At 51.7% G+C, this 17873-nt stretch overlaps 1 protein-coding gene across 3 annotated transcripts in view; it reads left to right on the plus strand.

Moving 5' to 3' along the window:
* Positions 1–17873, plus strand: part of SHROOM2 (shroom family member 2) — a 154190-nt gene that overhangs the window by 100352 nt on the left and 35965 nt on the right. For all 3 annotated transcript variants that reach the window (XM_021079647.1, XM_013985875.2, XM_021079646.1), the window contains exon 5: positions 589–686. In XM_021079647.1, coding sequence (XP_020935306.1) covers positions 589–686 — 98 coding nt within the window. The remainder of the gene's footprint in view (positions 1–588; positions 687–17873) is intronic.

Genomic DNA, 17873 nt, shown 5'->3' on the forward strand with positions numbered 1-17873 from the left:
ACACCTGTATGCAGTCTCCCTCTTTTCTCTGATTTCTCTGCCCCTTAATTCTGCATGTGTGTATTTCAAAGAAAAGTCCTGCAGCATCAGATAGAGTTTCTTTTAAAAAGAACGAGTAATCAGTTTGTTGCACAGTAATGAATGGGCGTGAAGAGAGCTGCTGGTTTCTGTGTGGCCTCCTGGTGCCCAGAGGCTGCAAACACTGCGAGTGTGTGTTCCTGCCCTGGCGGTGCCCTGGCCGAGAGACTTCTGTGAATTCCATGCTTGCGTCCCAGACTCCGAGACCGGGGCTTGAGGCTGGCTGCCGTGAGCTGTAACCAGCTGGATCCGATTTGATGAGGGTTTTTTGGCCAGTGTGTCCCACACTTTTACAGCCCTCGTGGAGGAGCTCTGCTTCCTGCCCAGAACTCAAGGGGACGTGGGTCTCGCTGAGTCATTTCGATGAGACACTTTGGCCGGCTGTCGGCCCGGGGCGGCAGGCTGCGTCATCGCCCTTGTGGGAGAGGCCACAATGAGGGGTTCGTCGTAACAGAGGTCTTGCAGGAGGCAGCTTGATGACTGGGCGTCTCGTTGTGCTGCCCCTGGCAGGAAGCTTCTGTGGACCTGCGGCGGGAGGCAGAGGAGCCCCGTGAGCAGAGAGAGCTTTTCTCCGCAGTCCTGGCCGAGGAGGGACGTCCCCCCCAAAGGTAGGAGGATTTGGGATCTGCGGGGGCTGAGAAGGCGTCTCGGGGGCAGGCTGCCTTGTGGTGGGCGAGTGCTTGGTAACCTGGTTGGTGGGCGTCTGGTTTCTGGCAGACCTGAAGTGGCTGCAAAGCAGACGTGATTTCCAGCATCTCCAGGACCAGAGCCCTGCGGCAGGAGGAGCATCCCAAGGGCAGGGATGCGTCCTACACCACTGTGGCATTTTGGGTCCTCCTAACAGCTGCTGTGTTTTGCATACAGTAAAGTTCTTGACGTTGACAGAAGGAGAAATCCAGTGTGATGGGCTTGCATGAAAGGCATTGTCCAGATGTTTGATGTGTTAACGTCTTAGGTGCAGTGGCTTGCTGGGGCTGGCAGTCCACGCTGTCTGGAAGGATCGTGAGTCCAAGAACCGGGGTGATCCTTTCTGGATTGGCCTTATTTAATGAGTTAATTTTGGGCTTTAAAACAGATCAAATCAGATGGCTCCCCAGGACAGGATCAGAGCATCTGAAAGCTCAATGGGAGCCGTGTGTTGTGCTGTCACGGGCCATGAGTCATGGGCCGTGTCCTCACAGGAGCTTCTGTTGTGGTGTCACAGGATTGGCAGTGGCTTGGGAGTACTGGGACGTGTGTTCAATCCCCGGCCTGGTACAGTGGATCCGGACTGGCTGCAGCTTGGATCTGATCCCTGGCCTGGGAGCTCCACATGCCATGGGGCAGCCAAAAACAAAACCAACCAACCAACCAACAAATGTGTCCTCACAGCCATGAGGGTGGATGGAATTTAGATGAAATGTGCCATGTCGTGCTGCCCCTCCCACATGAGGAGGGCAGGAGAAGGAGGGGTAGGTCATTGCGGGAGCTGTGGTACAACCTTACTTTGAAAGGGCTGAGGGAGGAACGGGATCGAATTTGTACACGAGTCATTGAATGCAGATCTTCCTGTTGCCTGGAGAATCTCCGGTGATTGGTTCGATATTCGAATTAAACACCAACCTCAGAATGAAGGGTTCTGCTGCAGAGAGAACCAACGTAAATGTTTGCCTTTGAGAGCCTTAGGTAAGGGGGTTTTATTTCATCTGGCTTTGAACAGAGTGCGTTGGCCTTCAAGAAGAGCGTCGGTTACTGGCGTGGCTCTGAGGGAGCAGGCGTGGTGTCGTGTGCATGCTTGTGTGGGACGTCACTGCCGTTGTGTGCCAGGCTGCATGGCCCAGACCCGAAAGCCCTGAGCGACAGAGGAAGGCTGATGAATGATACAGCTTCGGAATGGCGCTGTGTCTCAGCAGCATGACTGTAGCTTTACGTCTCTGGATTCCAAGCCGATCGCGTGCCGAGAGCCAGCCACAGTCTTCAGGCCCTGCCGCCGGGGGCGGGGTGTGGGGGGCACGCTGTGCTCTGAGGCCTCGAGGGTTGACACCGCAGAGCCCTCAGGTGCTTGGCGTTCGTCGGCTCCTCTCCTCCCTGGGCAGAGTCCTCACAAATGGCTGTAATGTGCACATCGTGTGTGTGTGTGTGTGTGTCGGGGGTGGGGTAGGTGGCGTCATCAGCAGTGAAAGGCTCGAGAGGAACGGGCAACAGACCACAGGCTGTATGGGTCACGACCGTGACTCCCCGCAGACCGCATGACCACGCTGGAGGAGAGTGTTCCAGAGGCTTTCTGGTTTGGGGCTACCAAACTCAGCAATTTTGAGAACCGTTGTGTGTGCTTTGAGAGAGTGCTGAGACCCAGTGTAATTCTAGCAGAGGAACACGGAAGGGCTGTTTTCAACTTCTTCCAGCGAATGTTTATTTTCTGAAGTCCCAGCAAGAAATAGTGTGCTCGAAACCTCACGTTTGAGAATACACGAAAGGGCACGTCAGGCCAAGTCACCAAAAGCCAAATCTGTCATGCAAGGATGTAAAGGTGCCCGGTGTTTTGCATAAAATTAATGTCATGTGTCTGAATAAAGAATTGAGACTGCTGACTTGTTACCTGGAACGTGACCATGAAGAATGGTTTTTGTTGTCTTGGTTGGGGTACCAGGACAGCATCAAGCTAACAGTGATTTCTTCATGCAGATCCAATGGAGAACATTTTCGTGAGGCTCGAGAGTCTGTGTTCCAGATACAGAGAAGTAGGACAAAGGTTCTGTCCCCAGAGGACCTCCTTGTACAGGAGGGAAGGACAAACCCTGATACTTAGCACTGAAGCGGTGACTCATAATTATCCTCTTTGTAAAAAGTTACGTGGTGCTGGCGCATCTCGGGCGAGGAGGGGAGGGGACCTCTGGCTGGTGCAGGGAAGACAGCTGGTGTGTGTGCAGTGTTTGCTTGTCCCCAGCCTTGCTGTTCCGCGAGCTGTGCACCTTCCCCATCAGGACCTAACCCGCCAGCGCCCACTGTTTTCGGGGGTTTTGCCCTGATCTCCAAGCCTCATTGTCATGCCTGATGGAGGTCTGCTTCCTGTATACATTCTGCCCCTGTGACAGGGGACCTTGAAAGCAAGGGGTTGCAGTTCTCTTGGCTGACGTGATGGACTGCTGGGGACTGGGCAGCGTCAGCAGCAGATACCTTGTCACAGCTTGCGGTCCCAAGTCTAAGACCCAGTGTCAACAGGCTTGGTTTCTCCCGAGGCCCCTCTGCGGGACGTGCAGGCAGCCAGCTCCCCGTGTCCTTGCCTGGTCATCCCTCGGTCCTCTTTCTCTTAAGGACACCTGTCAGATTGGATTCGGATCCACCCCAACAACCTCATTTTACCGTAATCACCTCTTTAAAGAGCCTCAGTCCATCACATTCTAGGCGGGGGTGGGTTGGGGTTTCAGCACATGAAGGCGGAGCCCAGTTAGCTCATGGGACCAGGAGGGATGTCCCCGCTTCTCCCTAATGCCTTTAAATCTGTCTGCTGCATCCATTCTCTCGGGACGTGTCCTTCTGTTGCTAAGCTGATGGGTCACAGCTGATGTGCTGGCATTTAAAGTAAAGGAACTGGAGCGCCCATCATGGCTCAGCAGTATTGAATCTGACTAGGATTTGTGAGGACGAGGGTTCAATCCCTGGCCAGCATTGCTGTGAGCTGTGGTGTAGGTTGCAGATGCGTCTTGGATCCCGAGTTTCTGTGGCTGTGGTGTAGGCCAGCAGCTGCAGCTCGGATTCCACCCCTAGCCTGGGAACTTCCATGTGCCCCGGGTGAGCCCCCCCCCAAAAGAAGTCTAAAATAAAATGAAGGAGCTGCTATCCTTGCCCACAGCTGAGGAAGGGGGGAATCCGGCAAAGCCTCTCTGCAGGGATCTTTCGAGCTGTGGTTGCGCCCCCCTGCTGGTTGGGCAACATCACTTTCAGGTGACCTCCGTCAGCCTGGCCATCCTCTGCAGGTGGCGCGGTGCAGGGACACAGTACCATGACCTGGAAGGCCCTGCACGCCCTGTTTTCTCTGTGAAGTGTGCCGCACCCTCCCTCCCCATCCCCAGGTTCAGGACTCAGTGCCACCTTTCTGTCCTTTGAAAAGCCAAGCTTAATTCTCCCTCGGTCAATGGCTGCTTATCAGGCCGTCCTCGGGAGCCCAGGAGCCTTCCTCAGAGTATCTGACTAGGAGGTGGCAGCCGGGGTGTCCTGAGTGGCCATAGTGACTGGCAGATGGATGGACCCATCAGGTGGATGAGTGGAACGGTGGGTGGAAGGTAGTGGTTAAAGAGATGCCCACGTGGCTGGGCACATGGGTGGAGGGGTGGGTGAGGGATGGGAGGACGGATTAAAGCAGTGAGCCCAAGCCTAACATTGCTTGATTCAGTCCTTTTCTTTTTAATTATTTAAAAAATCTTTTATGACGGTCACCTATTCTTGGACATTGTTTTTTTTTTAAATTTTTCTTTTCTTTTTTTTTGCTTTTTAGGGCCGTACCCACAGCATATGGAGGTTCCCAGCCCAGGGATCCAGTCCGAGCTACAGCTGCCAGTCTATACCATAGCCACAGTCACACAGGATCCAGGCCACGTCTGTGATCTACACCATAGCTCACGGCAACGCTGGATCCTCAATCCACTGAGCAAGGCCAAGGATTGAATCTGAGTCCTCATGGATCCTAGTCAGATTCGTTACTGCTGAGCCACGACAGAAACTCCTGTTTTTTGTTTTTTAATGGAAGTATAGGGATTTCAAATGTTAGTTTCAGGTATACAGCAGAATGATTTGTGCGTATTCTTTTTCAGATTCTTTTCCACTATAGATTATTACAAGATATTGAATATAGTTCCCTGTGCTACACAGTGGGTCCTTGTTGTAGATCTGTTTTCTTTTCTTTTCTTTTTTTTTTTTTTTGGTCTTTTTGCTATTTCTTTGGGCCGCTCCCGCGGCATATGGAGGTTCCCAGGCTAGGGGTTGAATTGGAGCTGTAGCCACCGGCCTACGCCAGAGCCACAGCAACATGGGATCCGAGCCGCGTCTGCGACCTACACCACAGCTCTTGGCAACGCCGGATCCTTAACCCACTGAGCAAGGGCAGGGACCGAACCTGCAACCTCATGGTTCCTAGTCGGATTCGTTAACCACTGCGCCACGACGGGAACTCCTAGATCTGTTTTCTATTTAGCAGTGTGTATTTGTTAATTCCAAACTCCTACTTTATCCCTCCTCCTCCTCTTGACCGTGGGGAGTAAGCTTTCTATGTTGGCGCCATCCACCGGCTGAAATTGTCTTTACGATTTTCTGCGCTCCATGGAAAATTGCCTTTCATTGGGGACATGAGCAGCTCAAAGGCAGTAGCAGGGACTCGTTTGCCAGCATAGTATTTAAACCTTGCAAGAAAGTTAAGTTTTACCACATTGAGGTCTTGCTCCTCCCCTGCGAGTCTTTCATGTGGATTATGTCCTGGGAGGTTCTGCAGACACATCCCCCGGGGGTGGAGCCTGGCAGCTGTGACTGCCAGGTGATGTGGGTTCCCTCCTCCGTCTCCTCCTCCCGGCCGCTTCCACCCCACTTTGAGGAGCTACTGCCACTGGGCTGACACTGACCTGCAGGCTTGCATTTTGTTGGGAGAGGAGACGGGGGGAGGATTAGGAGTAGGTCCTAAATGCCACCAAGAACCAGGCCGTGGAATCTGTGTGCAGTCAAGCTCTTTAGGGGGAAAACGAGCTTTCATGTTAAATTCTTAAATGAGCTACAGCCTTCGGAGGGTCATTCTCGTACGTTCCCTGAGCCGTGACTCGGTGTACAGAGCTCGATGCCAGGACTGACGGTGCATTTACTGAACGGGCTGCTTGCAGGTAGGTTGCCGCGTAAGAGAGCCTTGCCATCCAAGCTCTACTCCTCCTCTGCCACTGCAGGGAAGACTTCCCGGCCTCCAATTAGCTAAAGGGCAATTGAAGCTTTCCATTCTGAGCGGCTGCGCCCGGTAATTAGGAAGCCCGCCCGCCCTGGGATAATAACACGGTGAAAATCAAGCTTGGAAGTTTTCTAGGGCGGAGCCGGCATGGGGCAGGGCTGCGTCTGCTGTACACGGAGTCCTTGCAAACAAACCTCCGTCCTCCCGCAAATGAGAAACAGTGGCCGTAAGAAAACCCGAGCTCAGGCGCTGGTGGTGTGTTTTTACATCTTTGTTTGTAATTGCATTTCTCCTGATGTTTATACTCTGCAGGAAACGCAGAGTCAGGACAAGGGACCACAGGCTGTCCTTGCTGGCTTGGTCTTTACGTGATTCAGAAGGAAGCCTTTTAAGGGAGAAGCTGGAGGGTTCCGGGGCTCGGTGCCACGGTGCCGATGTGCAGGACAGCACGTCGGAGGAAAGAGCCTGCCGGACAGGGGTGGGGAGCGTTAATACCTGCAGCCCTGAAGCTGAGGGCCAGGGACGGGACTGGACCCGGCCTCTCTTCTCGGATGGAGAGACCTGTACAGCCATCCTGGTAGGGTCTGCTGTGCTATGTCCTCTGGTCTCTCTTCTCAGTTGACCCCCGTCCCGTCTTCATAGCTCCAACCCTTGTCCGTTGACCCTGGTTGAACTTGGACGTCGTAGCACACAAGCATAGCTGAGAGGCTTTGCTCTTTGACCCAAGAACCCGACGGTCAAGTGTCAGGTCTCTGATTCCTGTTTGTGAATGAGACCTAGGGTGGCCCCCCGCTTAGCCCCCATTTAGCGCCCTTGCTGATCTCCTTTGTTAACAGGTGACATTAGACGTCTCCGTCCAAGCCGTGGGATGGCCCCGTGTGGGGGCTGTAAGTGCACCTCCTCAGTGAAGCCTGAACCCCAGCTTGTCCGTTCCTGCCTGTGGGAGGCGCTGGGCAGTCTCACGGGCAGGAGCCAGCCTGGGCTTCGGGGCAGAGGTACGCGTTCCCGATCCGTGGCACAAGGAAAGCTTGCTGCAGAGGCGAGCGAGGGCATCCCTGAGGACCAGGAGGGTCCTGGCCGAGGTGACGCGTCCTATGGCTGCCACCCCCAGGCCATCCTCAGCATCATTCAGGCGCTTTGGAGCGTGGGTCCTGGATGCAGGCTTCTCTCTGCTTGGGGCCAAGACAAGGCAGCTAAACTGCAGCTGGTTTGCCCATGTTCCTGTCTGTCCAGGTTGGCATTTTTGTGTTCGCATCGGAAATCATTGTCTGGGGGAGCCCCTGGGGCAGTTGATCCCAAGCCCCACCGCGGTCAGGCTCCCTCTCGAGAGGCGGGGAGGAGCAGACATCCGGTCGGATTCTCTGTCTGACGTCCATTCCTGGGTGTCTTGTCGGTGCCCATACCTTGGGTCACGCTGGCTGTTGTTTGGCACATCCTATCGATGACTTGCAGTGATTTTTAAATTACGCCAAGTGACTTCCCCTTTCTTTTGGACATGGGGTTGTAAAGATTTTCCTTACTGATTTTAAAATTGTGTTAGAAAATAAAATAAAAGTAAAATGTGTTAGGAGCCACTTAATGTAAAAAGTACCAATTGAGGGTGTATGATTGAGTGATTCTGAGTTTCTTCCTAGTGTCACACATCCACCAGCACCGTCCAGCCCCGGGACGTTTTCATCACCCTAGAAGGAAACCTCGTGCCCACTGAGCAGTCGCTCCTGAAACGGCGGTTTTTGTTTTTGTTTTGTTGTGCTCTTTAGGGCCACACCCGCAGTATGTGGAAGTTCCCAGGCTAGGGGGCGAATTGGAGTTACAGCTGCCAGCCTTGAACACGGCAGCTCAGGATCCGAGCTGCATCTGCGACCTACACCACGGCTCATGGCAACGCCCGATCCTTAACCCACTGAGTGAGGCCAGGGATCAAACCCACATCCTCATGGATCCTAGTCAGGTTCATTACCAAGGAGCCATGATGGGAACTCCTGAAACGAGTTTTTTGTTTTGTTTTTTGTTTTTTGTCCTTTTTGCCATTTCTTGGGCCGCTTCTCACGGCATATGGAGGTTCCCAGGCTAGGGGTCGAATCGGAGCTGTAACTGCTGGCCTACACCAGAGCCACAGCAACATGGGATCTGAGCCGCATCTGCGACCTACACCACAGCTCACGGCAACGCCAGATCCTTAACCCACTGAGCAAGGCCAGGGATCGAACCCGCAACCTCATGGTTCCTAGTCGGATTCGTTAACCACTGCGCCATGATGGGAACGCCTCTGAAATGAGTTTTTTAAAAAACTTATTTTATGGAAGTAGAATTGATGTACATTGTTGTGTTAGTTTCTGCTGTGCACCAAGATGATTCAGTTCTCCATATATATTCTTTTTCCGACTCTTCATGGTTTGTCACAGGACCTTGCATGTAGTTCTCTGTGTTGTGCTGTCGCAGGACCTTGCACATAGCTCTCTGTGCTGACCCACCCTATGTATGCTAGTTTGCATCTGCTAGTCCACACTCCCAATCGACGAGGTAGGTTTATTTTTCACCTTTAACCTGAAGTGATGGCGCCACCTAGAATTAGACTGCGTCTCCCTCATCCACGTCAGTTGGAGGTGAGACGGGTCCTCGGCCATCAGAGTTCGTTTCCACGTACTCTGTGTATTAAGTGGTGTTGAACCTCCTGCAGCTGGTTCCAGAAATCCGTTTTCTTATAAATTCCCTCAAGGTCCACATATAAATAAGAAAAAACACTTCTGCGATTTGCTTCTTTCTTGTGCAGCCTAAATGCATGAAAATATTTCCAAGTGGACAATACACGAGCACAGGACCCAGGAATCCATGGAGGGCCGCGCTGGAGCCGGGAGCCTGCTTGCTGTCTGCAGCCCTCCGGCCCCCAGGCATCCTCCTTCCACCCACGTGTACCACCCCCATCAGCACCGAAAGCCAGGGGGTAGGAAGGTGGGGGAGAGAGACGGGAGCAGGGACAGGGCCTGGAAAGTGGATGGGCTGCAGGTTTTCTCAGACCTGGAGTACACGCGATGGGTGGGAACATACACGTTCTTGCCAGTTTAATCTTTTGTGTTCTTACTCCCTTTCACATCTTACTGGGATAGTCTGGACGGTGTGCAGGGTCACGCCTTGGGTATGTGGGAGCCTCATTGTCAGAGGTAGTGATGGGCTTGACCTTGGCCAGAGCCAGGGGTGGAGTCTGGGGGACACGTGTCCCGCTTCAGGTGAAACCCAAGCTCTCGCTCCAGACAAGGGACGAGTCATCAGCCTGCCATGGCCACGCAGCTCTGTGTCCTGTCCATCGAGAGATGAGCAGTGAGCCCTTTAGTGGCATCCGGGAGCCCTTGGTAGCAGGACCCACGAGCAGTGGCTCTGTGGTGTATGGGGCCACTAGAGTGACACTTCCTTCCCAGCAAAGCCATTGAACTAACATTGGCTTTAGAGTTCTGCTTATGTATCATGCAAATCCCTTTTGTGTTTTGCAGCTTAAGAACTATAAAAATAAGGAAAATACTTTATGACTTTATTTTCATTTTAACGTTCATTGGGAGAGAGGGTGTCCTCGGACCCGAAGGGCCCAGCTCAGGTGAAGTGACTTGGGAGGGGGCCTTGGCTTTAGCAGCTTGCCGGAGAGGCTGGGGGGGAGCGCTCATTTGGAATGCCGGGGTGCCAGGGTGCTTAGCATGCTCTCTTCCCTTCTTTTTGCTTTTAGAGCTGCACCCGAGGCATATGGAAGTTCCCAGGCTAGGAGTAGAATCGGAGCTGTACCCGCCAGCCTACCCCACAGCCAAAGCAATGTGGGATCCGAGCCGAGTCTGTGACCTGCCCCCCGCAGTTCATGGCAATACTAGATCCTTAACCCACTGAGTGGCCAAGGATTGAACCTGCATCCCATAGATACTAGTTGGGATTGTTACCTCTGTGCCACCACGGGAACTCCACAGGATGTGCAGGTCTTAATGGCTGTTAACACAGCATAAGCTTTGAGAGTCCTAAACTCCCTGATAATTGTGCCTCATTCTAGGAAACATGGATCTTTAAGAACCCATAATTAGCTTTCTCTTGAGAAATCATTCATTGAGGGTCCCTTTAAAAATGGACTCTTAAGAGTTTCTGCTGTGGTACAGGGGTTAAGAACCGAACTACAGCGGCTTATGTCCCTGCAGAGGTGTGGGTTCAATCCTCAGCCCAATGCAGTGGGTTAAAGGAGATTCTGTTGCTGCACCTGCAGTGTAGGTCACAACTGTAGCTCCAATTCCATCCCTGGACTGGTAACGTTCATACGCCATGGGTGTGGCCATAAAAATAAAAAAAAAATTAAACATAAAAATGGATTCCTAGGAGTTCCCTGGTGGCTCAGCAAGTTAAGGATCCAGTGTCGTCACTGCTATGGATTGGGTTGGATCCCTAGCCCGGGAACGTCTGCGTGCAAAAAAAAAAAGCATGGGGGGCAGTCCTAGAGCAAAAGCAGCACACATCCTGGTTTCTTTTCTCCTTTTTTTTCCTCTCTTTTTAGGGCTTCACCCATGGTATATGGAGGTTCCCAAGCTAGGGGTCAGATCGGAGCTACAGCTGCCAGCCTAGGCCACAGCCACAGCAATGTGGGATCCAAGCCACATCTGCGACTTACACCACAGCTGACGGCAGTGCGGGATCCTTAACCCACTGAGTCAGGGATCGAACCTGCGTCCTCACGGATACTAGTCAGATTCGTTGCCGCTGCGCCACGATGGGAACTCCCATGTCCTGGTGTCTTATACGCTTCTGCATTACAAGGAATTGGGCTCCCTGGAGGAACAGATGAGGCCTGAGGCAGGGAATAGGCAGTGTCTTGTGCCCAGAACAGTAAGGAAGTATCAAAACAACCACAACAAATGTATAACGATGAGGATAAGCCACAAGGACACTGGAGCTCCCTTAGAGTTTCCTGTGACCAAAGCTGTAAGGACGTAAGGTCGTGTAGGCTTATAACGCGGTGAATAAAATAATTAGCCCTGAGTCCATATTGATACACATACATGACCGGATCAATTAATAACTGGGGAGGAGACAGATGAATGCAGAAGAATTCCGAATCTGTGTGTCGATCCTCCGCCCTGGAGGGGGTGAAGCAGAGCCCCTCGTTCCTTTAACTTGGGCTTCATGCGGTCCCCCCTTCCACGGAGGGCGGGCTGCAGAGCGGGGCAGCGCGTCCTGGGACCGCAGAGAAGCTGCTGCGCGCGGTCCCTAAGCCTCCCGGCGGATGGATACAGGGCGGAGGGTGGCTAGCACGCCGTGGACTGTCTTATGCTGAGAAGGCCCTTTCCCCTCTGTGGGCTCCCCTCCACATCCTGAACTCCTCCAGGGAAGTCGCGCAAAAACATCAGACACATCCCAGCTGAGAGATGTTCTGCAGAATGCCCGCACGGTGCCCCTCTGAACCATCCAGGGCATCAAAAACAAGGCGAGTCGAGAAGCTGTCGCTCAGGCAGGAGGAGCCTAAGGAGGTATGATGATTCAATACAAGGTGGGATCCTGGGCCAAAAAAAAAAAAAAAAAAAAAGAGTATAGGGGGAGGATGAAGAAAATCAGAAAGAAGTGCACACTTGAGTTACTAGGAAGATAGCAGGATGGGGTCACTCATGAGGACAAATACACTCTACCACTGTGTCGACTGTGGAGGAAACTGGGGTGTCAGGTACAAGGGGGTGCTCTCCTTTTGTCATTTTCCTGTCACTCTCAAACCATTCTAAACGAAGGGTGGAAGCTGCATTCCTAGAAGGTGTTTTGAGGTGCTCCGTTTGTAAATACCAGGAACACACCTTTCGAGGAGGAAGTGTGATGACATCCCCTGAAGAGCCACCAGGCTCGTCCTGGATGCCAGGCACGTGGCCAGAGTTGCACTACACTGTGTCTTAGTGAAGGGACCCTGTGCTTGGTAAGGTAAGACATGGACGGACGTGAAAACTAGCACGGAGAGTGTAGGCGTCCAGTGGAAAAACGCAGGTTGGGGACCTCCTGTCGTGGCTCAGTGGAAACGCATCTGACGAGCATCCTTGAGGATGCATGTTGGATCCCTGTGTCAATGGGTTAAGGAGGCCGGCATTGCTGTGAGCAGTGGTGTAGGTTGCAGATGTGGCTTGGATTTGGCATTGCTGTGGCTGTGGTGTAGGCCGGCAGCTGCTGCTCAGATTCCACCCCTGGCCTGGGAACCTCCGTATGTCACAGGTGTGGCCCTAAAAAGACAAAAAAAGAAAAAAGAAAACACAGGTTAAGCTTTCGCTCCACTTCTCTGTGTGGTTGTCTCAAGCTACCCACTTGCTCACTACTCCCTGTCCTTGGGTGATGGGAGAACCATGGCAGCCTTTCTTGAAGACTTGTTTAAATGCTTAATTAATGCATGGGACGTTAGTGCAGCAGCACAGGGTGTAAGGTCATGCTGGTGTGAAAAAAATGAAGAAGTCACTCTTAGTGACATAGGAGTCGTATAGGAGGTGGTGCAGAGTAGCTTGTGTTAACTTGATTAAATGAGCCAGTGTCGGAAAGAATTGCTCTAAATTTAGAAGAGGTTGATAGAAGCAGGCAGAAAAGAGAAAACCCATCCTGAAGGCTAAGAGTGGAATCTGGGGCAGGCGTGTGTGCGTGTGTATGTGTGTGTGTGTTTTGGGGGCCTCTGTGAGGGAAAGCTGTTAGGGACCCCGGTTGAGGGGGCACTTCCTGTATTGGGGAGGGGTCTCGGGCAGCCTTAGGGGGGAGGTGGGGCGCAGGGACTTTAAATGCAGGGCATTGTGAAGGGACAGACGGATTGGCTACGTCAGGGTCAGCCCGTGACCCCTCTGTGGTCTGCCCTGAATGCCTCGGGCACAGTAAGACTTCCGGAAATACTTTGTTACTTGTTTGGATTACATTCCTCCTGGGTGTGTAATAAACCCGAGACCACAGATAGGCGTCAAATAAGCCATTGAATGTGTTTTTTTGTTAGGCTTCATGGTTCCGTCTGACCCTACGGCTGTTAGGTTGAACTTGGGGTGGCACACCTTGTGTGATTGTCTAGCTCTGTGAAATGGTTGCAGCTGTGTGACAGTGGTCTTTTTGGTATTTCCTTCTTTTCCGTTATGGAGAGGAAGACCCCGGAGCCTTTAGGGGTTTCGAGGGCAAGCCTCGGGGGGTTTAAGCCGAGAAGCCTTGGGAAGGTTGCCCCTGAGGTCAGGAGTTGGCAGCTAAGTAACAAGGAAGCCCTGAGTCTGGCCAGGGTTAGCGTTGCCGGAGCCTGCGTGAACTTGGCCATCACAGGCAGCAGGCACAGACAGGCAGGCTTGAGCTCCCCCTTGTGCGGGCACCCCCAGCCACAGGGGCTGCGGTGGAGTGGAGCTGCCGGTCCCTGACAGGACACATGCTGTGTTCACGCAGCCAGGGAGCCGGTAAGAGATCCCGTGTCCCCTCTTAGGGCAACCCCTGCAGGACGGGGCGCTTCCCTAACTGCCTGGGCTGGTGGCTGGGGGGTGTAGCTCCGAGCGCCTCTTTTGTTCTCCTGCCGGTTGTCAGCTCCCAGCGCAGCGGGGGGAGATCTGGGGAGATGTGCAGACATCCTCTGTGTGGATTGTTCTGCCTGCAGATGAATAACGATGCAGGGTCTGGCTCAAGCCCTGCACGCGTGCACGTGTGTGTGCGGGCATGCGTGCCGGTGCTGTGTGTGTGCTTGTAGACACGTGCCGGTTTTGTCACTGGGGTTTCTGCAGTTGGTGGAAAGCACATTGGAACTGGAAGGCAGGTCCTCTTGGTGCTTCGGCTGCGAGCCAGGGTGAGTGGTAGCCCCTGGCGTGGGGGACGCTGCTCCCTGTCAGATCGGCAGACAGACCTGCCTTCCCTGCCCGAGGGTCCCTCAGGAGGCTGGCGGGAGGACGCCAGCATTGTGTGAAGACCCTTCCCTGGCTCTGCCTTTTCTTTCTCCGTCGCCGTAACGAACAAGCATTTTCACGATGAAGGTGTTGGATGTGGATATAGGAAGGAAATGGTGAGTCAGCCACATCGAAATGAAAAAAGCGGCGAAATCAGGTGTGCGTGTTGAGTCCTGAAAAAAATGCCTGGGGGGGGTCAAATCACACGTTGCCTGCTGATTGCAATGCAAATATGTAAATGGGGAAAATGCAATCAGGGTGGCTCTGAGCAGCTTGCACTTCTCGGATTTTGTTCTCTTTGGTGTGATTGTGACTGTGTAGAGGCATGCGGTTCCTGTGGTTTCACTGTACATGTGCTGGGGGAGTCGTTTGGCCTTTTCTATTGTGATAAATGAAACAAATGGTACTTTGGACCACATGTCTAAGTGAGTGCAATGCATTTGCTTTACGAAAGCACCGTTTCGCGTGTGCAGAGGAAGGATGCCGTTTTCCCAGGGAAATTGCTGCATGTATGTGCTGCACAGACGCACACACGCAGTCTGGGTCTGCATTGCCCGCCTCACGTGGGTAGGAGTCATTTTGAAATGGATGTGTAGTCTTCATGCTTAGCTGAAAGGTAAAAAGGAAAAGGAATTGGGAGAAACATTTTTAGAAATCCACTCGGCGGCATTCATAGCGAAACAACCTGCTGCCGAATGTGTTGTGCGAAGACCTAGAGAATGAACAACGGGAAACTCTCTTAACGTGTTGGGAAATAATGGAAGATTTGGTACAGATTTGATGAGCGGCTCGCATCTTTCTTTGCCTTACAGAGCAGAATCTTTGTGGGCGGCTATTGCAAATATTTTTATGATCATGTTGCAGAAGAGTATTTCCTGGATGGTGGGACATTGAACATCTCTGTGCTTGTGTTTGTCGTGCAGGGTGGAAAAAACCATTTCACACCTTTCCTCTCTCACATACCCACCAACCTACGCTCCTTAAGGAAACATATTTACAGGGGTATTTTCATGGATGAATACATGAATAAAACACACTGAAGACTTTTTTTTTTAAAGGGGTAGTAGAAATAACCATCCCTATTGGTGTTGACCAGACATGTGGCATAAGGGTCTCCTGCCCCAGCTGGGTGACAGACGAGCCTGTAAATGAAGGCTGACGGCTGCTTGTTTCGCATTAATTGGCTGCTCCCCAACTGCCTCTTGGATTTTGGAGGTTGGGGGAGCTAACGTTGCCTGTGGCCTTCAGAATGCACCTGCTTTACTCTCGCTGCCTTTAATTTTCTGCCTCTTCTATGCAGTAAAATTTAAGAAGCTCTAGGTGGGGAAAGCAGTAGAAACGAGCTGGCATTTTGTGTCCACCAGATCAGCCCGTTTCACCCCGGACACTGGTGTTTTCTAGCTGCCTTTTCCTCCCGCAGGTTTGGCAGACAAGTCGTTTCCGGGAGGCTTGTACACACCCCTGGATGTCTCACGAGATCCTCAGTTACTTTGTTTTTCACTTTTACAAAAATGCTTGCAAAATCCTTTGTGTTCATTCCTTAAAGTTCTCAGAGCCCTGTCGGGTATACCACCTGGACCTCCCAGCGTGGGTACGGTAGGCATGTTACAGAGCAGCCCGGGGCTTCAGTGATTCCCACGGCTACTGAATGGGGAGCCCTTGCCTGCACTGTGGCTGGTTTTTCATCTGTGAGTTTCTGCTAAGTCCAACCACCTCGGGTGTTGACAGTCCTACCGATAAGCACAGCCTGGCATGTAGACCCGTGGAAGATCCTAAACCTGCTCTTTTGTGGATGGTCCCGTCGCCAGGCCAGTGAGCCAGCAATGCAGTGAGAAGGCAGAGAAGGCATTGGGGGGGGGGGGGCGGCTTCCAGGGGGGTGGGGTGATGTACTGCAGAGACCTCTTAACCAGCCTGAGAAACTGCGGACACAGGTCCCAGGCATGCGTGGATGCGACCTTCTGTTTCTTCGTCCATGAAATAGGGAGCTTGGATTAAATGGTTCTAGGGACCCTTGGAGCCACAATCATTTTTGATTCTCAGAGAATCCAGGGACTTGAATTCCCCTTCAAGGGCACATCCAGGCCTGTAGGTTGTATTGTTTTACTCATTTGCTGTCAGCATTAATGTGAAAGATGACCTGTCTCTGTCTCTTTGTCTCTGTCTGTCTCTCTCTCTGACTGACACCCACCCACCCACCCACACAGCCCTTTGAGAGTTTCCTGCCTGCAGGGGTGTCTTGATGCAGTGGGGACGTCCTTGACAGTTAGGTCTGCTTAGGTGCTCTGTGATAAAGAAAGGCAGTTCTCTTCGGTGTAACTTACATGACATTTCTTGTTGAAGGAGTCTTGCCAGGGGGCCCTTAAACATTATTCGAAGGCCCTCAAAGGTAGAGTAACTAGAAATTGTAGGACTGTGCTTCATGTTTCAACACACGCATGCGAATGTATGTAGACATACATAGGTAGGTATGTAGGTACAATTTATCTGCATAGATATGTATGTATGATAGACATCTTCCATAGGACTAAAGTAAACGTTCCTGTGTAACACACATCTGAAGCCTATTAAGTAAATAATGCATTTCTAAATATGGTTCAGCTGAGTAACAGATCATATTCTGAGATGTGGGATTTTCAGAATTTTCGGTCATGTGCGGTTGTGCTGAAAGGGAGACGCTTAATGCAGATGGCTTTATCCTAATTTACAGAGGTGGTGATATTTTCTAGCTATGTTTTAATCTCTGGTACCACAGACTTGCCCAATATTTTAAAAATGGCTCCTTAAGCTTGAGGCATGTCTTTTGAGAGCCTGGACTTATGCTTGGCTGGGGTTTCTGCTTCCTAGATGGTGGTATACAGTCTTTAATATCATCCCCTCCCCCCTTTTAAAAAAAAAAAAAACCTCCCTTGTTTTATTAATTAAAATTTAATTGTATAGGAGTATAGTTGACTCACAGCATTGTATTCGTTTCAGGTGTACAGCAAAGTACGTCTGTCCTATCTATCTATATGAATTTATCACCTCTTTCTTTTTTTCTCATAGGTTATTACAAACTATTGCATAGATTTCCCTGTGCTACACAGTAGATTCTTGTTGATTAGGTGTTTTATACAGTCGTGTATGTGTGTTATGCTCATCCACCGAATTACTCCTCCTCCCCGCTGCCGGGGTCTGACTCCCCCATCATAACCCTAAGACTGGCTTTGAAATCTGCGAGTCTGTTTCTGTTTTATAAATATGTTCTTTTGCATCCCGTTAAATTAAATTCCACACGTAAGTGATATCCTAGGATACCTGTCTTTCTCTGTCCAGTGAAAACAGTTTTTAATTACAAATAGCAAGCTTCTGCAAAGAGGAATGGAGACAGTAAAAGATGCGCCCTCACCCTCAGCATCCAGAGAGGCCACTGTAGAAAGGAGAACGGTATCCACGGCCAAGTCCTTTTTTCACCGCGAAGGTTGGCTGTTGCACATGTGGTACCCCTGTACGTATTGTGCGCATGCGGTGCTTGCACGTGCAGGTACGCTGCTCCATGGAAACGTTGCAGATCTGATGGGACCTGTCATTCACGGTGATGTGTGCCACCACAGAGGGTATCTTACGGTGAAATAGGTGGGCTCTTAGCTGCCAGTTTCCTTAGGCTCACATTCTAGAAATGGAACTGCCAGGCGGTCGTTTGGAACATACCCTCAAGTTGCCTCTGTAAGGTGTGCATCCGTGTTTACCCCATCACCACAGCCTTGGCCAGGCTTGCGTCTCCCCAAACCCTGTCCGTGCTAGACCTTTTCAAAATCCTGGGCGTTGATAGGCAAAGCCGTTGTGTTTTTAACCTGCATTTCCTTGGGGGCTAGCACAGTGCAGCTTCTTTGCGTGTTATCGCATAGCTGTTGGTATTTTTTCTTGCCTGCATTACTGTTGGCATCTTGTGTGGGTCCTGCTGCAAAAGGCAGGGACGTCCTTGATCATCGTTCTTGAGGTTGCAAGTATCTCCAAGGTGTGTTGTGTGCTTTCC

This window comes from Sus scrofa, chromosome X (genome assembly GCF_000003025.6).
Source record: "Sus scrofa isolate TJ Tabasco breed Duroc chromosome X, Sscrofa11.1, whole genome shotgun sequence".
Taxonomy (NCBI): Eukaryota; Metazoa; Chordata; class Mammalia; order Artiodactyla; family Suidae; genus Sus; species Sus scrofa.